The 17,604-nt window shown below is 32.2% G+C and overlaps 3 protein-coding genes across 8 annotated transcripts; all 3 read left to right on the forward strand.

Moving 5' to 3' along the window:
• Positions 1-28: 28 nt before the first annotated feature.
• Positions 29-5,192, forward strand: LOC122523501 (protein Son). Of its 5 annotated transcripts, none has more exons than XM_043645271.1 (13): positions 29-120; positions 502-713; positions 806-1,145; positions 1,259-1,898; positions 1,975-2,021; positions 2,368-2,513; positions 2,609-2,717; positions 2,805-2,968; positions 3,048-3,158; positions 3,256-3,369; positions 4,522-4,750; positions 4,830-4,945; positions 5,028-5,192. In XM_043645271.1, exons 2-13 carry the CDS (start codon positions 561-563, stop codon positions 5,139-5,141), a joined length of 2,283 nt encoding a protein of 760 aa, XP_043501206.1. In that variant the 5' UTR covers positions 29-120; positions 502-560; the 3' UTR covers positions 5,142-5,192. The 5 variants fall into 5 exon arrangements, with proteins under 5 accessions (XP_043501206.1, XP_043501209.1, XP_043501208.1 ...); XM_043645273.1 differs by lacking the exon at positions 29-120 and adding an exon at positions 176-304; XM_043645272.1 differs by lacking the exon at positions 29-120 and adding an exon at positions 337-418.
• A 32-nt stretch (positions 5,193-5,224) lies between these two features.
• LOC122523503 (cell division cycle protein 23 homolog) lies at positions 5,225-11,521 on the forward strand. Of its 2 annotated transcripts, XR_006305316.1 has the most exons (9): positions 5,225-5,781; positions 5,853-6,514; positions 6,603-6,782; positions 7,024-7,188; positions 7,273-7,519; positions 7,594-7,858; positions 7,953-8,075; positions 10,526-10,569; positions 11,434-11,521. XR_006305316.1 is itself a non-coding variant. In XM_043645276.1 (8 exons), exons 1-7 carry the CDS (start codon positions 5,681-5,683, stop codon positions 8,061-8,063), a joined length of 1,731 nt encoding a protein of 576 aa, XP_043501211.1. In that variant the 5' UTR covers positions 5,225-5,680; the 3' UTR covers positions 8,064-8,075; positions 11,434-11,515. The 2 variants fall into 2 exon arrangements, 1 of the variants encoding a protein (XP_043501211.1); XM_043645276.1 differs by lacking the exon at positions 10,526-10,569 and having other exon boundaries at positions 11,434-11,515.
• LOC122523504 (protein jim lovell-like) lies at positions 10,878-17,171 on the forward strand. The gene is made up of 5 exons (XM_043645278.1): positions 10,878-11,605; positions 11,885-12,325; positions 12,417-12,519; positions 16,326-16,771; positions 16,905-17,171. Exons 1-5 carry the CDS (start codon positions 11,426-11,428, stop codon positions 17,106-17,108), a joined length of 1,374 nt encoding a protein of 457 aa, XP_043501213.1. The 5' UTR covers positions 10,878-11,425; the 3' UTR covers positions 17,109-17,171.
• The last annotated feature ends 433 nt before the right edge of the window (positions 17,172-17,604 follow it).

The raw sequence follows: 17,604 nt of genomic DNA on the forward strand, positions 1-17,604 counted from the left end.
AACTATGTACTCTCGACTTATACTTCGATATATCGAAGAAAGAAGTGTCACCATCTATCGATTAATGTTATAATTATACAGATAAAAGTTGTATAAATTGACAAGACAGAAGTATTTATTGTTAGTTATTTAAATAAATCACATTTCATTATTAATTATAATGTTATATTAATTATTATATTAATCGATAGTGTAATAGGTTGTAATTATAATAATTTGTATTACTTGTTATACTTATGTACTGTACGTACATAACCCATAAAGATATTATCTATATTATAATGCAACTATATCGACAAAAAAAGTAACTCGAAGAATAAACCAAGAAATTTCATCTTAATTTTTTTTTGTACTATCGGTCAATTATAACGTTGTTATAATGGCTGATTTATTTGACATAGCGAATATAATTACAAGTGTAGGCGTGAATGCTGTCAAAATAAAATCAGAGCCGGGTTTGCCGGAAAAGTCATCGAATGAAATTTTAACTGAACTTTTCAGTACCTTCGATGCGGATGAGGGTATAGTATCTCCGGATAATATTTATCAACAAGTTCCAGATGCCATTGTTAAGTCAGAGAAGAAAGAGAAAACGCAGATGGAGAAAAGAAAAAAGAAGAGCAAGAAGAAACATAAGCATAAAGAAAAGAAGCATAAAAAGAGATCGAAACACACTTCTTCGGATAGCAACAACAGTGACATTGAAAGCTCTGGTAAATTACCATTATTTATTAATGTTCTTGCTTACTATTTATCAATGTTAAAATTAACATATAATGTATAGTAATAATTATGATTCTTATAGTTAGTAAAAAAAAAAAAACATAAGAAGAAGTCTAAGCGCAAACATGAATCACATTCAAGCAAATCATCTGAATCGGATGAACCTAAATCTAAAATTCCCAAGATTGAAGATAATGTTTCCTTTACTGATGAACAGAATATCAGAGTTGAAGATTCTGTTAAAGAGGGTGTCAACGATGTACAATTGAGAGAAGTAGCATCGATAAAGGAAGAAACTGAATCTTTAAACAAGTGTATGACTCATGATAAAGAAGATAGGATTCTTGGAAGTCCTGAATTACCACCTATTCCAAAGAAAGAAGATGACGAATTTGAAGAATCTGTATTACCGATAATTCTTGGTTTGTTGACGTTTTCTTTCATATCTAATATTTTTAAAAATATATATATATATAACATGTATAATGTATGATTATTAATAGTTACATGTATCATAATATATCTTTATACATAGATAAACCAAAACAGCCTGTACAAGGAAAAATTATTATAAAGGATCTTAAAAATAGTATTGTTTATAATGAAACGGTAAAGGAAATAGAAAATAAGGAGAAGGCTAAAGCTGCGCGTATGGAAGATGGTGAATTAACAGACAGCAGTAATAATAATAGAACACCAACGTTAAGTCCTACGCCACCACCACGTAATTCATTTAGATCTCCTACATTAAGCCCTGATAATACACTTAAACCTGAATCAGTGGGTCCATTGAAATCTAAAAACGACCTTAGATTAATTTTAAGAGAAAAAGAAAAGAAAAGATTAGGGACAACAGGAAAATCAAGGAATTACAGTGATAAAGATCGTAAGGATATAAAATCATATAATAAAGTTAAAAATAGAAGTAGCAAACGCAGTCGAAGTTGTCACTCGCAAGAAAGAAATAGATCGGATTCCCAAACGCGTTCTCATCGTAGTAGAAGTAGAGGTAGGGATAAATATTTAGATAGAAGTAAGGAAAGACGCGACAGAGATAGAAGCTTCGAACGACGAGATTTGAGAAGAAGCAGGGAGAGGAGGAGACATAAAAGTCGTAGCAGAGAGAGAAGTAGAGACAAATATGTACGAGGACGAAGTAGGAGTAAGGAAAGAAATGTGGTATTTTTGTTATTATCAATTATATATTATTTTATCTTGTAATTAACATTTTTCTTTTTTCTTTTTTACCAGAGAACGTATTGAAATCGATAAAAAGAAACTACTAGACGAACTTACAGGTTGATATTTTTATTATGAAAAAAAATAACAATTCTTAACACATCGAACGCCAGCAATGCATTGTTGTGGGATTTCTTTTTATACTCTAAGTAGTAAGCATTTTTACGCATTGATAAATTGTACTTGTCGTCGTTTATTTTTTTCCACATTCTACATTCTACTTCTTATAAAATATATATAAAAATCTACAAAATATTATATAGATAAATAGTTACTCTGAAAAATTGTATTTAGAAGTCAGTATTTGTTTTGTAGTAAACAAGCAATATGAGTGCAGATGTTCAATGTGTTACTATTTTTTTTTTAATGACAAATATTTCACATACATTTTTTTTTTGCTTATAGATTTTTGTAAATCTTTATCAAAGTCTGAAGCATTAGGAGAATTATCCAATCTATCGTCTGAAGAGGATGGAAGTGAATCGGAGAAAGGTTTCCATCATCCTTTTCTCCTAAAAGAAAGGCCAAGTCCAATTGTCATGAATATTCGAGTATGCCTCATTTGAACAATTTTATGAAAAAGGTTTTCAATACGTTATACATTTTTATATCCTTTATAAACATTATTTTTATGATTGCTTTTTAGAATGCAAAGCAATTACCAACAAAAACATTTCAAGAAAAGACAGCTGAATCTTCAAATCAATTGCGTCTTCAATTTCCTGTATCTAGCGGTCAGCATCATAGAAAAACTGGTCAGTCTACCAAATATTTTCTTAAAACAATGATGGTATTCATCAATATTTTAATACTAGCATTATTATTTTCATAAATTAATACAGAAAGTGAATGGATCCCTGTGACACCAAAAAAGCCAGAACCAAAAAAACCGTTTGTACAAACATCGGTACCATCTGAACCAGTTTCAATAGTGCCTAAGCCAAATCCTATACAGCCAGTACAACCTGTACAACCAGTAGTTTTTCCACGACCATCTATGACAGGAGTATTAAATTTGACATATTTTAAATTAAATTAAATAATTTTGTCTATTTTATTCGTTACGTTTTATTATTTAATTATAGCCAGTTGATATTGGATCTATAGTGTCACAGAGATTAGCTGCTATGAGAAAGTTGAGAGAAAATCCGAATGATGTTGGTGCATTAAATGAAATGTATAGAGCACAAAATGAGGTATCTAACATTTTTTTAATTATTAGTGTTTAAATATATAAATATATTAATTAACTATACGAACTTTTTAAAATATACTTTTGATCCTTTTACATAGATGAAAACCTGGGCAGAAAGTAAACAAATGCCAGGCCAGTTTACTGGTAGTACAGGTGCCAAAGTGCTCTCACCTGCTGAGCTTACTTCAGGTTATCAAGCATGGGCTCATAAGGTAACTGTATTGTAGTAACTAGGGCTCGTATTGTATGAATGTATGATACACATTTTGTTTCTTACATTAAGATACAATATATGGGCCTTTATCATATAATTCTGTTCAAATCCTTTTATATTAAAAATGTAACATGCCCATAGGATCAATTTTGGTAGATTAATCTTAAGTGAATTTTGTCTATTATGATAATAGCATAAATTTAAGTAACAGAAGACTAAATTGAAAACTTGGCTACATATTAATTTCAAATATTAGAAAATGTCCTTTATTATATTATATTAGTTAATTGTAACATACATAGGGCCTGTTACTTTTTTATTTATACACTGATTGATATTGCCTGTAACAAGTTTTCAGGTACAGTCTTTCCTAAGATCAATAAAGTAATTCATTATTGATCTGATGACTGTGATGTAGGCACAGACCACTTCTCAAGTAGGGGTGGACTCTGTGTCTGCAGGAACACAAGAGAATCATTATTTCTCTAAATATTTTAATAGGTATAATAAAAAAGAGAAAATATTTCCAAATAATGAGGATAAGGGGAAAAATATTGTGCGATTATTAATAGTTACTTTATCTTGTGATCTCTTGTGAGATTATTGCTAACTATCATCAGCTTTGTACTGTAGGATCCCAGACAGAGACTTTAATAATTTTCTTTTAACGATAAAGCTGCGATATTTAGCATTAGTCTGCATCCACCTGAGGGTTTGTTACAGGCACATAGCTACCTCACAGAAGACATAACGTCAGCAGCCTGATGGCCGATTTTTAATTTTATCGGTAAGTATGCTTGCCCAAAAGAAAATTCTAAAATGTAGGATTTAAATAAGTCAATATCGTTTAATAAAGAATATTTATGTAAATATATATACATATATATAAATATATGTATATTTATATACGTATACATATATTCTAATTATTTTTAATTGTATTGAGCTACAGACAAAGGTTTGGTCATGGTTGTGGGTATAACATAATTGATTCTTGCATTGATTTTTATTATTTATCTCTAGAATAACGAATGACGAAAATCCTATTTCTCCATGAATTTTAAAATGATGTAGTAATTAATATTCAATGTTGATTACTTATATCTTATTGATCGTGATACTTAAATGTTTCACAAAAAAAATTATTTAGGATCAATTAGTGTCTGCGCAACCTGTATCTGGTGGTATGGGAATGGCTTTATTACAAAAGATGGGTTGGCGACCAGGTGAAGGTTTGGGTAAAAATAAAGAAGGTACATTGGAGCCATTACAGCTAGAAGTGAAATTAGATAAAAGAGGTCTTATTTCGGAACAAGATATTGGACAAAAGATTAATAAAACGGCTAAACCAGTAATACCGGCTATTAAAACATTAGAAGGTACATTTGTGTGAAAATAACATTTTATTTTAGAATATTTATATTTAGATATTTAATGATGTCCAGTTATTGTATAAAGGGAAGCATCCAGTATCACTGCTCGGAGAATATTGTTCTAAAAGAAAACTTGGTGCTCCTGTATACGAATTGTGTTTTGAGTGTGGCCCAGATCATAAAAAAAATTTTCTATTTAAAGTATGTCTAAAATATATTTTCTAATTGACAATTGTTATTAATAAATTTAAACAAATTTTTGTCTATTTTTATCTTTCTACAGGTTAAAGTAAATGGTATTGAATACAAGCCAACATTTGCTAGTCCTAATAAGAAGCAAGCTAAAGCAGAAGCTGCACAAATATGTTTACAAACATTAGGTTTATTATCTTCTTAGATCTTTTTTTTGATATTGTACAGCGGAATAAATTATTTAATCTAATTACAAGTTTATATTATATTAAAATGTTCAATTTATTATATATATATATATATGCGTTTTGTGTTATATTTCCTTCTAATTATAATAATACATCATTTTAGGCATTTTAATAATCCTTAGAAGTATTATAAAACATAATTCTATTATATCAATCGCAAAATCTTATGATTTATGATTTATGTATTATACTAATTACGAATACTTTTGAAATTTCGTACGCATGAAAATGGCTGAACAAGATGGCGTAATGATCGTATACTGCTTTACACTTTATATGATAACCAATCTTGGCTATGTTATTCTGTGTTATATTGTTGACATTCAAGGATATAGTTAAAGGATTATTGGTTGGGAAAAGAAATGTTATACATTGTACATAGGAACGAATATACTGTAGAAAGAGAAATAACAATTGTTTTTGTTAAATTATATATAATTTTAAAAAACTTATTGTAAATTATTGCATGTGATGACTTTTGGCAAATTGATTATAAATGGATGATCTTGTAAAATTTAACATTAAAGAGGTTAAGTGTGATTTGTTACCGGCTATAAGTGAATGCACTCAACGTGGTTTACTACATACTACTAAATGGTATGTCAAATGATTATTGGATTTTAGAATAAGAAAATAAATTAAAGTTAAGTTCACTCTTTATATTATAGGCTGGCAGAATTGAATTATTCATTAAAAGAAGTCAAAGTAGATTTACACGATGTTACTACAGACGTTAGTGTGATAGAATCCAGTGAAGAAGATGACACCTATATCTTAGCTAAAACTTATTTTGATTTAAAAGAATACGATAGAGCAGCATATTTTACTGAAAAATGTACAACTCCAAAAGCAAGGTTTTTGTATTTATATTCTCGCTACTTGTCAGGAGAGAAAAAGAAAATAGATGACATGACGGATATACCACCAGACCCTATGAAAAATGATTGTTTAAAATTACTCTGTGCTGATTTAAGGAAAGATCATTTGGCTGGTAAATTAGATGGCTTTTGTTTATATTTATTTGGAGTTACTTTGAAAAAACTTCAGCTTAACAAAGAGGCAACCGAAGTCTTGATTGAATCCACTCACAAGCAGCCAATGCACTGGGGTACTTGGTTAGAGTTAGCTGCGCTAATCACTGATAGAGAAAAGTTGGAAAGTTTACGTCTTCCAAATCATTGGATTAAACATTTCTTTATGGCACACATGTATTTGGAGTTGCAACTTATTGACGAGGGTTTAGCTATGTATTGCGAATTACAATCTATGGGTTTTGAAAAAAATTCATATGTACTTGCTCAAACTGCGATTGCTGTTCACTATAGGAGAGGTAATATTAGTGTTCTTTTTTGATTTCCTATTCAAGTAGCATTATTTTCTCAATTATTTTATTTTATTATATATAAATATATTTGTAGATGTCGACAATGCTATAAAAACATTCAAGCACATAATTAAAGAGGATCCGTATTGTCTTGACAATATGGATACATATTCAAATTTACTTTATGTTAAAGAAATGAAAGTAGAATTAGCATATTTAGCGCATAGAGCAACGGAAATTGATAAATATCGATTGGAAACATGTTGTATAGTAGGTAAGTTATTTTCATATTTATTCAAATTTTAATTGTTTGAGTCTCAAGCAACATGACCACGTTGTTCAAATTTCTTGTTATAAAGTGCTACATTATTGAATTATGATGCACAATTAATATGTATATATGATCGTGCTATTTGGCATTTTTCTAAAGATTCCTGGGACTTGAACGGTGAAATAAATTGGTTTGATTTCTTTCAAGATTGAAAAATATTCTACGAAATGTCGTTTATTTATAGGAAATTATTATAGTTTAAGAGCAGATCATCAGAAAGCAGTGATGTATTTCCACAGAGCATTAAAACTTAACCCACAGTATTTATCCGCTTGGACGTTACTTGGTCATGAGTTTATGGAAATGAAAAATACTAATGGTGCAATTCATAGTTATCGTCAAGCTATTGGTACTTTTTATGAATACGAGTTATCAGTTATTAGATTGTCTATTAGATTAATTATTAAATGAATTTGTTTTGTATTTTATATAGAAGTTAATAGAAGGGATTATAGAGCATGGTATGGCTTGGGTCAGACTTATGAAATTTTAAAGATGCCTTCTTACGGGTTGTACTATTACAAACAGGCACAACTTTTGAGACCTCACGATAGTCGTATGGTTCTTGCATTGGGCGAGGCATACGAAAAACAAGATAAAATTCAAGATGCACTCAAGTGTTATTTTAAAGCATGCAACGTAGGGGATATCGAAGGAGTAGCTTTAATAAAATTAGCTAAGTACGTTTTCTTTTAAGAACGATTCTTATTTTACAAGTATTATTAAGATTATTTTATAATTAAAATTATTGTAGTCTATATGAAAAGTTGGGCGAACATGATCATGCAGCTGCAGCATATACAGATTTTGTAATGGATGAATTTAGAAATGCCGATAGAACTGAATTGAGTCATGCTTACAAGTATCTTACGCAGTATCATTTAAAACGAGAACAATTAGATAGAGCAAACCATTACGCTCAAAAATGTCTTCAATTTGATGAAACCAAAGAGGAAGCTAAAGGACTTTTAAGGACTATTGCACAGAAAAGAGCAAAAGTTGAAGAGAATTCAATGGTGGTATGTACAAATTTTATTTAAGTCTTGTCTTACAATAATGTTTTTACACAAGTATTGCTTATGTTTCCTTCCTCATAATATTGAATCGTCATAGGTAGAAGATATGAATGAAACTGATCCAGTTATAGAGCAAAGCGCAAGGACGGATGCTACACCAGGAAATCAATTGTCACCCATGAATTTATCCTTCACCCCTACACCATAGTAAAAAAGAAAAGTAAAGTCATTATTTTTACATTTTTATAAAATTTGATCGCAATGATTCCATAAAATTTATATATCATTTTTTAAGGAGAAACTAACAATCTTTCTCTCTCTTTCTACGTATTTCTACATATATAAACATATATGTATGTATATATAGAATATAATTATTACCTTGTTTTTATATTATTATTAATTCCAAATCGTGCTCTTCGTTTTTTCTTTGAAATTTACTTGTTTATAGTTGTTCCGATGTCCATTTGGCTTGTGTCCGTGAAATTATCATTTGTTTTAGTTTTATTATTGGAGTTTAAATCTTCGCTTTTAAATGAATATTCATTCCTCAATGTGATTTCGTCATTAGTTTCGCAATTTTCATTATGTGCTAATTCGTTTATTAATTGCCCACTACTTTCATCTTTATCCTTAACAACATTATTTAAACATCCCGATTTTGTTGTCACCTCTTCTCTCTCTATTTTTACTTTTTCTTTATATAATGTTGCTCTATTCATGCGTTCAATTTCCTCCCTTTTCATCATCCATCTTTGTACCTTTTCTATTTCAAATCCTTCTTGTTCTAATTCCACGTATTCCTCCCAAACCTTTTTAGCTTTTTCATATTTATTAATAAACATCCAACTATCCGTTTTGAATATCCTGAAAATTGTCGTTTGTATATGGTAGTTGTTGCGATAAGTAAAAAGAGGATTATTAACCTCTGCCCAACATGTCGGTATCACATTTGGACTGAATTGGGAAGGAGAATTTGATATTCTTTCTTCTTCTGGTACGAATAGGTTTTCCAGGTACATATTAAGTTCATCCTAAAAACAAAAATTAAAACCTAAATTAATATACATTCTACATTTTAGATCTTCGTTTATCTTTAGAGTTGACTTCTTTATACATGTTGGAAGACAAACGAAACGACCAAAGTATAAAAGAAATGACAATGTAATCAACGATAATCGGTGTTTGATGGGTCGGAAGATGGGTCGGTAATACGATTAGGCTGGGGTTGGTGAAATAAGAAAACAAATTTGATACATTCTTTCATTTGAAATTTCGTTTTCGGGAAACTCTGTTTGGAATTTTCAAAGATTTTAAATGATTTGATTTGCCGTTATTCTGAACGATTGTCTTTATGTGAGTTAAGAACAAATTGATTAGTATCAAACTTTGTTTTTTATTGCTAATTATTATATTTTACATAATTATTTTGTAATAAAATTATTATTGAAAATTGTACGTACTCTTAATTAAAACTTTTTTATTCTAATTTCACAGTAATTTAACTTCACAAGACAAATGGAAACGATTTATTACTCTCTTTCTCTTTCTGATACATTATATAAATTCTGTGCCACTTTTCACAATAATTTTTTCATCAATGTTTATCAACATTAGTTCGCGGAAAGAATAATAAGGCCAATCAAGTTATATTTAATCGTTTAAAATTCAAAATCGAGCTTCTCGAAATTAAAGTTACAAACAAAATAATATTAAATCGAAATAAGACCAAATTTTGTGTAAACAAATTTCACGTAGGATCATTGAGGAATATCATAAAAAAATTACCTGCAATCTTATACAAATAACAATATAATAAAGAATATGCACTTTGCACCAATAAATTTATTTAAATAAAATTGATACATTTATTAGATAATATATAAACGATTTAACATACGGGACCCAAAAATAATTCCGATCAGTATGATTTATTAATGTTTACGAAAAATATGGTTGGAGAAAAAAATTCAATACAATTCAATGTGTTTCACACAGTAATTTGCTTATAAAATTATTTTATATTAGTTGTAAGGAGTTCGATAAGTAATCGTAAAATCATCTCGAGACGCTAATTTACTTAATTGTAAGCGGAAAAATAATATAATCGAGCACAAATTAATTAATACTTTACTATCTAAAATATCCATGCTCATTGTACTTTGTAATATATGATCTATCAACGTTGAAAAGTTTTGAGTCTAATAGGGAAACATTTTTTTTTAAAGAAAATAATAGTGTTTTTTGTCGTAGTTCGAAACTTTTCAACGCACCCTCCTAGCTAAATAAAATCAAATTATTTTTAAACTTAGTCATTTCATTCAACGAAATTAAACTTGAAAATGTTTCCAAGTTCGCGTGATAATGATCATTATTGATCTGTTTTACAATCTTAATTTCAAACGAACGGTATTATTTTTGTAAACATCCAGAAACTTTTATACAGAGTTATAAATTTAAATCTCGTTAGAAATTCGATGCGTATCGTTTGTACGAATACATTTTATTACAAATTGATTTGTTTTTTTTCTTTTAAATTTTGGTGGATAATGTTTCTTTAAAGAGTAAACGTACATTTTTTTTTATCATCTTTTTCTTATTTTTTTCATGTAGCTACGCGTTGAACGCGAAGCAAGGTGGAATCTTAACGATTATAAAACTTTGTTATAGGCATGGACACACGCAAGCATGCATCGCACGCGAGCCAGTATGCGGTAAGCACACAGCATGGGAGGCAACCAGGTTGCATGCACGCACGCATGCACGCACGCATGCACGCACGCACGTATCCACACGCGTATATACGCAAGACTTTCTTTAATATATTCGATCTTCTTTATAATGACTCGGACTTATTGACGTCAAATATATTTGTATGAATCGATAAACGAATACAAGAAATAACGAAAACGATCTATAACGATAAAACAATAGGTGGTATTTTAATAATTTAATCGATCGTTAACGATAAAATAATATACGGTACTTCGTTACAAATCTCGAGAAAATAATTTAATTACTTTTACACGGTGATAGAGATACATTATTTAATTTCTTCAATTAATTATATATATTTCCAAGATAAATAAGCATAAAGAATATAATCAAACGATCGATAATGATAAAACACGTACGTGGAAGATATTGTATACTTTTTAATAAATCTAAAAAATAAGTTTAATTAATTCGATGGGGGATAATAAATCTATTTTTAATTTCTTCATTTGATCATACACACTTCGAAGTGTAAAATATGAAAGGAATGTACGTGTGTTTAATGAGTGATAGAGAAGGAAAGAGAAAGAGAAAGAGAAAGAGAGAGAAAGAGAGAGAAAGAGTGAGAGGTGCTTCGACGAGTTTTGAATTTGGCGCGTTTTCGCTGGTTGCACGGCAGCCATATTGACTATATACTCCCGAGCAACTTGGAGGATGTTTGTGCGTACCTGGCACGATCGCTGCTCTCTCGCGTTCGCCGTTTTATTCGCCGTGTAAACGCATTCATATTAACGCGTCAAATTCGGTATCGGGCTGTAATTAATACGCTTCTTGATTTAGTTTATTTCTTTTGACATGTCAAGCCAAATATGCTTAAAGTGGAACAGCTTCCTGAACAATATCGCGACGAGCTTCGAGAGTCTTTGGGAGGAAGAAGGCCTGGTGGACGTGACACTTGCTAGTGACGGACAGTGTCTTACGGCACACAAAGTTATACTTTCTGCCAGTAGTCCATTCTTCAAGAAAGTCTTCCAGGTAATTAATATCTTTATTGATCTCTTTTTTTCCCCAACATTACTTTACAAACAAATATTTTTTTTTCTTTTACTTATCCATCAGATTTCTATTTATCTTTACCTTTCTTGTTAGTTCAAATGTTTGACAGCTGCCATTCAGGTCTTGCCATGCTTTTGACACATTATTGGAATATTTATCTATTAATTGTTTCTTATAATTATAAGTAATATTTTTGTTTTTATGCATTATATACAGTTTTACTTTTTTCTTCACTTATTTATTTAATTTTCTTCATAGGCAAACCCATGCCAGCATCCAGTCATAATACTGCAAGATGTCCGCTTTTGTGAGCTTGAAGCATTACTTATATTTATATATAAAGGAGAGGTTAATATAGAGCAGAAAAATTTACCAGCATTATTGAAAGCTGCTGAGACGTTGCAAATACGTGGCTTGTCGGGGGGAGATATATTCTCTAAGGATTCTTTCAAGAGGCTGGCAGAGTTGGAACAAAGCATTGACGAGGATATACCTATCGTCAAGGAAGAAGCACCTAAAAAGAAACAAAAAGTTTGTAAACAACATAACAATTCTATATTGGAGAAGGCGTTAACACCTAGAATATCGCAATCTGAAAATACTAGCGAATCCAATGAAAGCGAACAAAGTGGGAAAGACATAGATCATGGTTCGCCTGATGTTTTGCCGGATCCTGTGTTTCATCGTTTAGAAATGAAAGTGAGTTTATTTAATATAAATGTTTGATAATGTCTATAAACATAATTAATTATATGTAGAAAAAGATATTTAAATAATTTTAATATTGTAGATAGAACCGTTAGAGATAACACCGGAAGATTTACAAAAAAGAACCTCCATCGATAAAGATCCAACGGAAAGATTGGACACTGGACAAATGGATGGAATACAAGGTCAGTTAAGTAAATATCTTTTTATTTTTTAATTCCATATTTACGTATTAGCATATTATTCTTTTTCTCTTCCACTTATTTCAATGTTACCTATTTTTTTTGCGAGTTGTATTTTTGTTAGATAAATTAATTTGCATATTCTAGAAATGATTTTTCTTTGCATAAGTTACGTGTTGGATTATTTATCAAATATTAGGGACCTCTATGATTTTTAATTAAAATTAGGAATGATTCGTTGTCATATCGTAGTTTGTATTTATTTTATCTATCGGACTATTTTTGGAGATCGAAAGCACAGGTTCAAAAGTGTATTCTTTTAAAATTTTTTTATATTTTAAACTCCTGTCATTTTCATAATTGGAATTTTTTTTGTTACGATAATCGACTGAGATGTGAAATTAATGTAACAAAATTGACATGTATAGTTTTTGATTTGTATTTTAGGAAATTTAGAACTCGGAGAGCAGAGAAACATTGAAACTTTTATAAATGATTAGTGACAGTCAATAATTTCTCAGAGAATAAGTGATACATTTATTATATTTATTTCTTCATTTATTACATTTAAATACGTAAGAATATTCGAATCATCTCTACCGGCAGCTATTAGGTACCGGAGGCATTTTCTTTGGTACCGAATTTGAAGCTTGCCAGAATGTTTAGTTTGCTTTAATCGTAACTCTTTAGTTGTCGCTCGATTAGCGATTCACATTTAATTTTTCGTTTGTTGCGCCATGAGGATATTGAGAAAAAGATGGAACGAGAGCGTACGAAAGTGAAAGAAAGGGCAATTGCGTGTGTGTTGGAGGAGGGAGTGAATGAAAGGGAGAGAGAAAGAAAGAAAGAAAGTATCGTATATATATCGGTAGATGCATGGATTGATGGATGTATGGGGGAAAGAAAGAGAGCTTGAAAGAGTTAATATGAAAGGGCAATTGTGGAGAGCTGGATAATATATTGTTAAATATTTACTTTATGGAAAAATAATATAAATGATACACGATAAATAATTTGATCCAGCTTTTCATAAATAAATACGCGCATGCGATCGATCGTTTCACCGATCATGATCTGGATCTTATCTCTCGTATATAATCCCGATCCAAATGTCCAAGAAACCGTGTGAAACGAAAGTCGAATGTGCGCGCTTATATATGTATTTGTTTTGTTTGTGTTGTGCGTGCGTGCTTGCGTGCGTGCGTGTTTGCATACGTAAGCATCGCGCGTTTTTGTAAGCGTATGTCGTTTGCGGGGAGATCCGTGTCTAAAGCGCGCTGTGCTGATGTGTGTGGCAGGGTCTGGGAACAGTCCTGCTGAAGACATTTCCGGTATATCTGGATTATCCGGCCTAACTGGATTCTCGGACGTGAAGCCGCTGCTTTACTCGTATCAGCAGCTACCTTACGCCGATCTACTACCGAGCCCGGACATAATCTCAACGTGGGCGTCATCTCGACCGATGGATCACCTAGCATGCGATCTCATGAAGATCCTCTTTACTCCCGAAGAGAGGATACTCTGCAATGTCAATGGTAAAATGGGAAAGCAGCAATTCGATAGCAACAAGATACACCTGATAAGGGAGGTTTTGCTTCACTTTAGTGGCATCACGCCAAACAGCATCGAGTGGGAGGAAGTGTGGAAGAATTGCGTAACAAAGATCGACACTAGCAATAGGGGTTTGAAAAGGTATCTCTTTCAGAGGCGATCCGTTTATACGCAATGACTAGGGCGTTTCAAGTCAGGGGTCAAACGGAAACGTTTCCACTGGCTGGAATAGGCCATTTTCGATCTGCCGGCGTCACCATACACTTTTTCCATCACCCTTATTAATTCCCTACCGTCAACTTCCTCTCCCGTATTTTCGCTTCGTAGCTTTGTCCTATTATCGATTAATATCAATGGTTGAAACAAAGCGCGCGAAAACGGTATTATTTAAAGGAAGAAGGAAGGGAGCTTGGGGATATTTTGATTTGAGCTGACGTCGTTATCAAATAATATTAGACGCGTTAATGTTCAATAGAATCGTATGATCGATGATAGATATTCGTCATGCTTAGAATACATTCGTTCGGGGTGACAAACTCAACGAGAGAGAGAGAGAGAAAGAGAGAGAAAGAAAGAAAGAGAGAATGAGAGAGTGAAAGGGTGAAAGAGAGAGAAAGAGAAAGAGAGAGAGAGAGAGAGATAGAAGAAGAAGGTGTGATAGTGAAACTCTTTCTTTTTAAATACCACCCCTAAACGTTTTACACTCATGTGTATTATCCACCACCCTCTATGATGGGACAAGAAGACCATCGATCGTTCTTCATCATTGTTCTTTTTTTTTTTTTATTTTTACTATTATTTTCTCTATGAGATCCGCGTACCCGCATACGAAGAGTCGTTTATAGTTTCCTATCGTGCGATCACGTTACACACGACATTCCTTCTTCTTTGATCTATTTATTTATACGGTGTTCCACGCAATCGTAAGTAAGCACTAACGCTGTAGACAGCGCACGATATAAAAAAGCTCCTCGGTTTAGTTCGATGGACACGCGAAGAAGATGATGCATCGCGAAACGAGAGTACACGAATACGGGAGAGAGTATTATTATGCCGGGCTGCGAAACAAACAACACACCGATGCAAGGTCCGCACGCACGTACGCACGCACGCAGAGACACGCATGCACGCACGCAGAGAGACACGCATGCACGCACGCACGCACGCACGTACGTACACACGGCTAAAATGTAGTTGAGATATAGACAAAGAGAGAAAGAAGGAGAGAGAGACACTATTACTATTACTATTACTATTACTATTACTACTATTAATATTATTACTATTACTACTATTACTATACGACACGAGACGCGCGCGAGCGTGCAAGCGAGCAAGCAAATAAGCAAGCGTGTGTTGTGTGGGTGGTGTTGCTGCGTTATGTTGTTAAGAAGAGAAAAACGCGTGCGTGAATCGTGTCGCCTACGTGCGACGTGTTATCGGCGGATATTTTAACCGTGTATACTTAAATATACAAGGAAACACACAAAAGTATAAGTAAAATAATAATAAAGAAAGAAAAGAAAAAAAAAAAAAAGTAAAAATAAAAATCGTGGCTCTTACGATGAGAAAACCTAGTAATTTAAGATATATGCTTGTAGTATATTTAAAAAAAAAAGAAAAAAAAATTATAAAAAAGAAAAAAAAAAAAAAGAAAATAAAGAAGCGGAAAAAGCGCGTGCGCTTTTACAGCGCTCTAACTATTAGGGTATTATAAATACATTTATTCACGAGTGGTCCGTTCGTTGGTTCGTTCTTTCCTTCCTTACTTCCTTACTTCGTTTCAATTTACACGATGGCATTGATCATATTTTTCTCCTATCCCTTTTCTTTTCCTTGGATTTTCTCAGCAGATTATTCGTTTTTTGTTTTTTGTTTTTTGGTGATCTATTTTATATATAATATATATAGATTATATGAACTTGTGGATGTTACAGTACGGACGAATCATTGAACGTACCGATCGTTATTTAAAGCGATATTATTGTAGACAAGACACACGATTGGTCGCAAATAAACCTATTTTACATTTTTAGCGGTTTACTTCTTCTCCAAAAGATATTTCCATTCCTTTAAAATCGTATCCTAATACAAATATGTATTATTCATTGATTCCGAAAGGATGAAACGCCTAGTTAGATTTGGACGAACGCTATCAAGGACGAGGAGGAGGAGGAGGAGGAGGTGGAGGTGTGAGTTACAGGGTGGGAATAAATCTAAGATTTATGATTTCAATCGTCTACGGCGATTAATTATAGGGTCTTCGAAGCGGGCAGTGACGATAATCGCGGAAGCACAGGAAAAATCGAGTTTTCGAGTATCCGAACTAATTCCCGAGGAGAAGAGTCCAAATTGGAAAACTTCGAAGGATGGAAAGGATGAATCTTCTATCTCGGATGTACAAAATCGAGGAGGAGGAGGAGGAGGAGGAGAGTCAGGAATCCTCAAGTTGGAGTTGTCTTCTTCTAAGAAACTATTGACAACAGAAACTACAACAGATTCCTTATCGTTGGAACAAGTTGCCGGAGGATCCCGTTCGAGTGGTTCGGATTTTTCTGAGGAAACAGTCAAAGGAAGTTCCGTTTATCTACCATTTCCCTGTCCCTTTTGCGATCGTGCCTACACCAGTTGGGGATTTCGAAGAAGACATATCAAAGCTGTTCATACTATTTCACCATCCCTTAATTGCAAGTGGTGTCCACAGGTTCGTTCGTTATCGTTCCTTGCGCTAAGAAAAAAAAAAAAAAAAAGAAATAATTAAAACAAATTTAGCAACGCTATCGAGATCAAATTTGATTATCGTAACACTCATATGATTCTTCCTATATTTCCATTAGGTTTTACCAACGCACACCGCTTGGAAACAGCACGTCATATACGCGCACAACCTGTCCGCGAACGACGCCCATAATGGTCTATTGATCTTGGAAGAAGCTCACATGGTCTTGCAGATAGCACGGCCAACAAGATTGGATACCCTGGTGAACATTATCAAGCAAAGTTCCCAACAAAATGATCATTCGCAGGTCGACAAAAATTAATACTTTTCTTTCAAGGATTCTAACGATTCCTATCGATATGAGAAAAAAAGATGTCCAAGTAAATTTTCAATTTACTCTTTCCTCGCTCCTTCTCATAATTTCCATGTTCATCACACGTGTCAACTTAATTGTCCAGGTATATAAGTTGTTTTTATTATTATACACGATTTATATATTCGGATTAAAAATTATTTCGTTTGTCGTTGTGTGGGTAGGAACGAAATGATTTTTTAAGAAGGGCTTATTATGACAGTACTTTTTCTTTTATATCTTTTTTTATTTCTTTTTCTTTTTTTCATTTATTTTTAATTAATTTTCTTTTTTGTGTTCTCGTATATAATAATCGTACATTATTCGAAACTTATTGTTGCTTATAATTCGTTGCAAGCGATAATACTTATGTAATCGATAAGATTAATCATAGCTCATATAAATGATTATTCGATAAAATTGATCATGGAATTGCGCTCGAATGGGGGGGCATTATGAAGTGCGC

The sequence above is a fragment of the Polistes fuscatus genome, unplaced genomic scaffold (genome assembly GCF_010416935.1).
Source record: "Polistes fuscatus isolate 324 unplaced genomic scaffold, CU_Pfus_HIC Scaffold6, whole genome shotgun sequence".
In the NCBI taxonomy this organism is placed as follows: domain Eukaryota; kingdom Metazoa; phylum Arthropoda; class Insecta; order Hymenoptera; family Vespidae; genus Polistes; species Polistes fuscatus.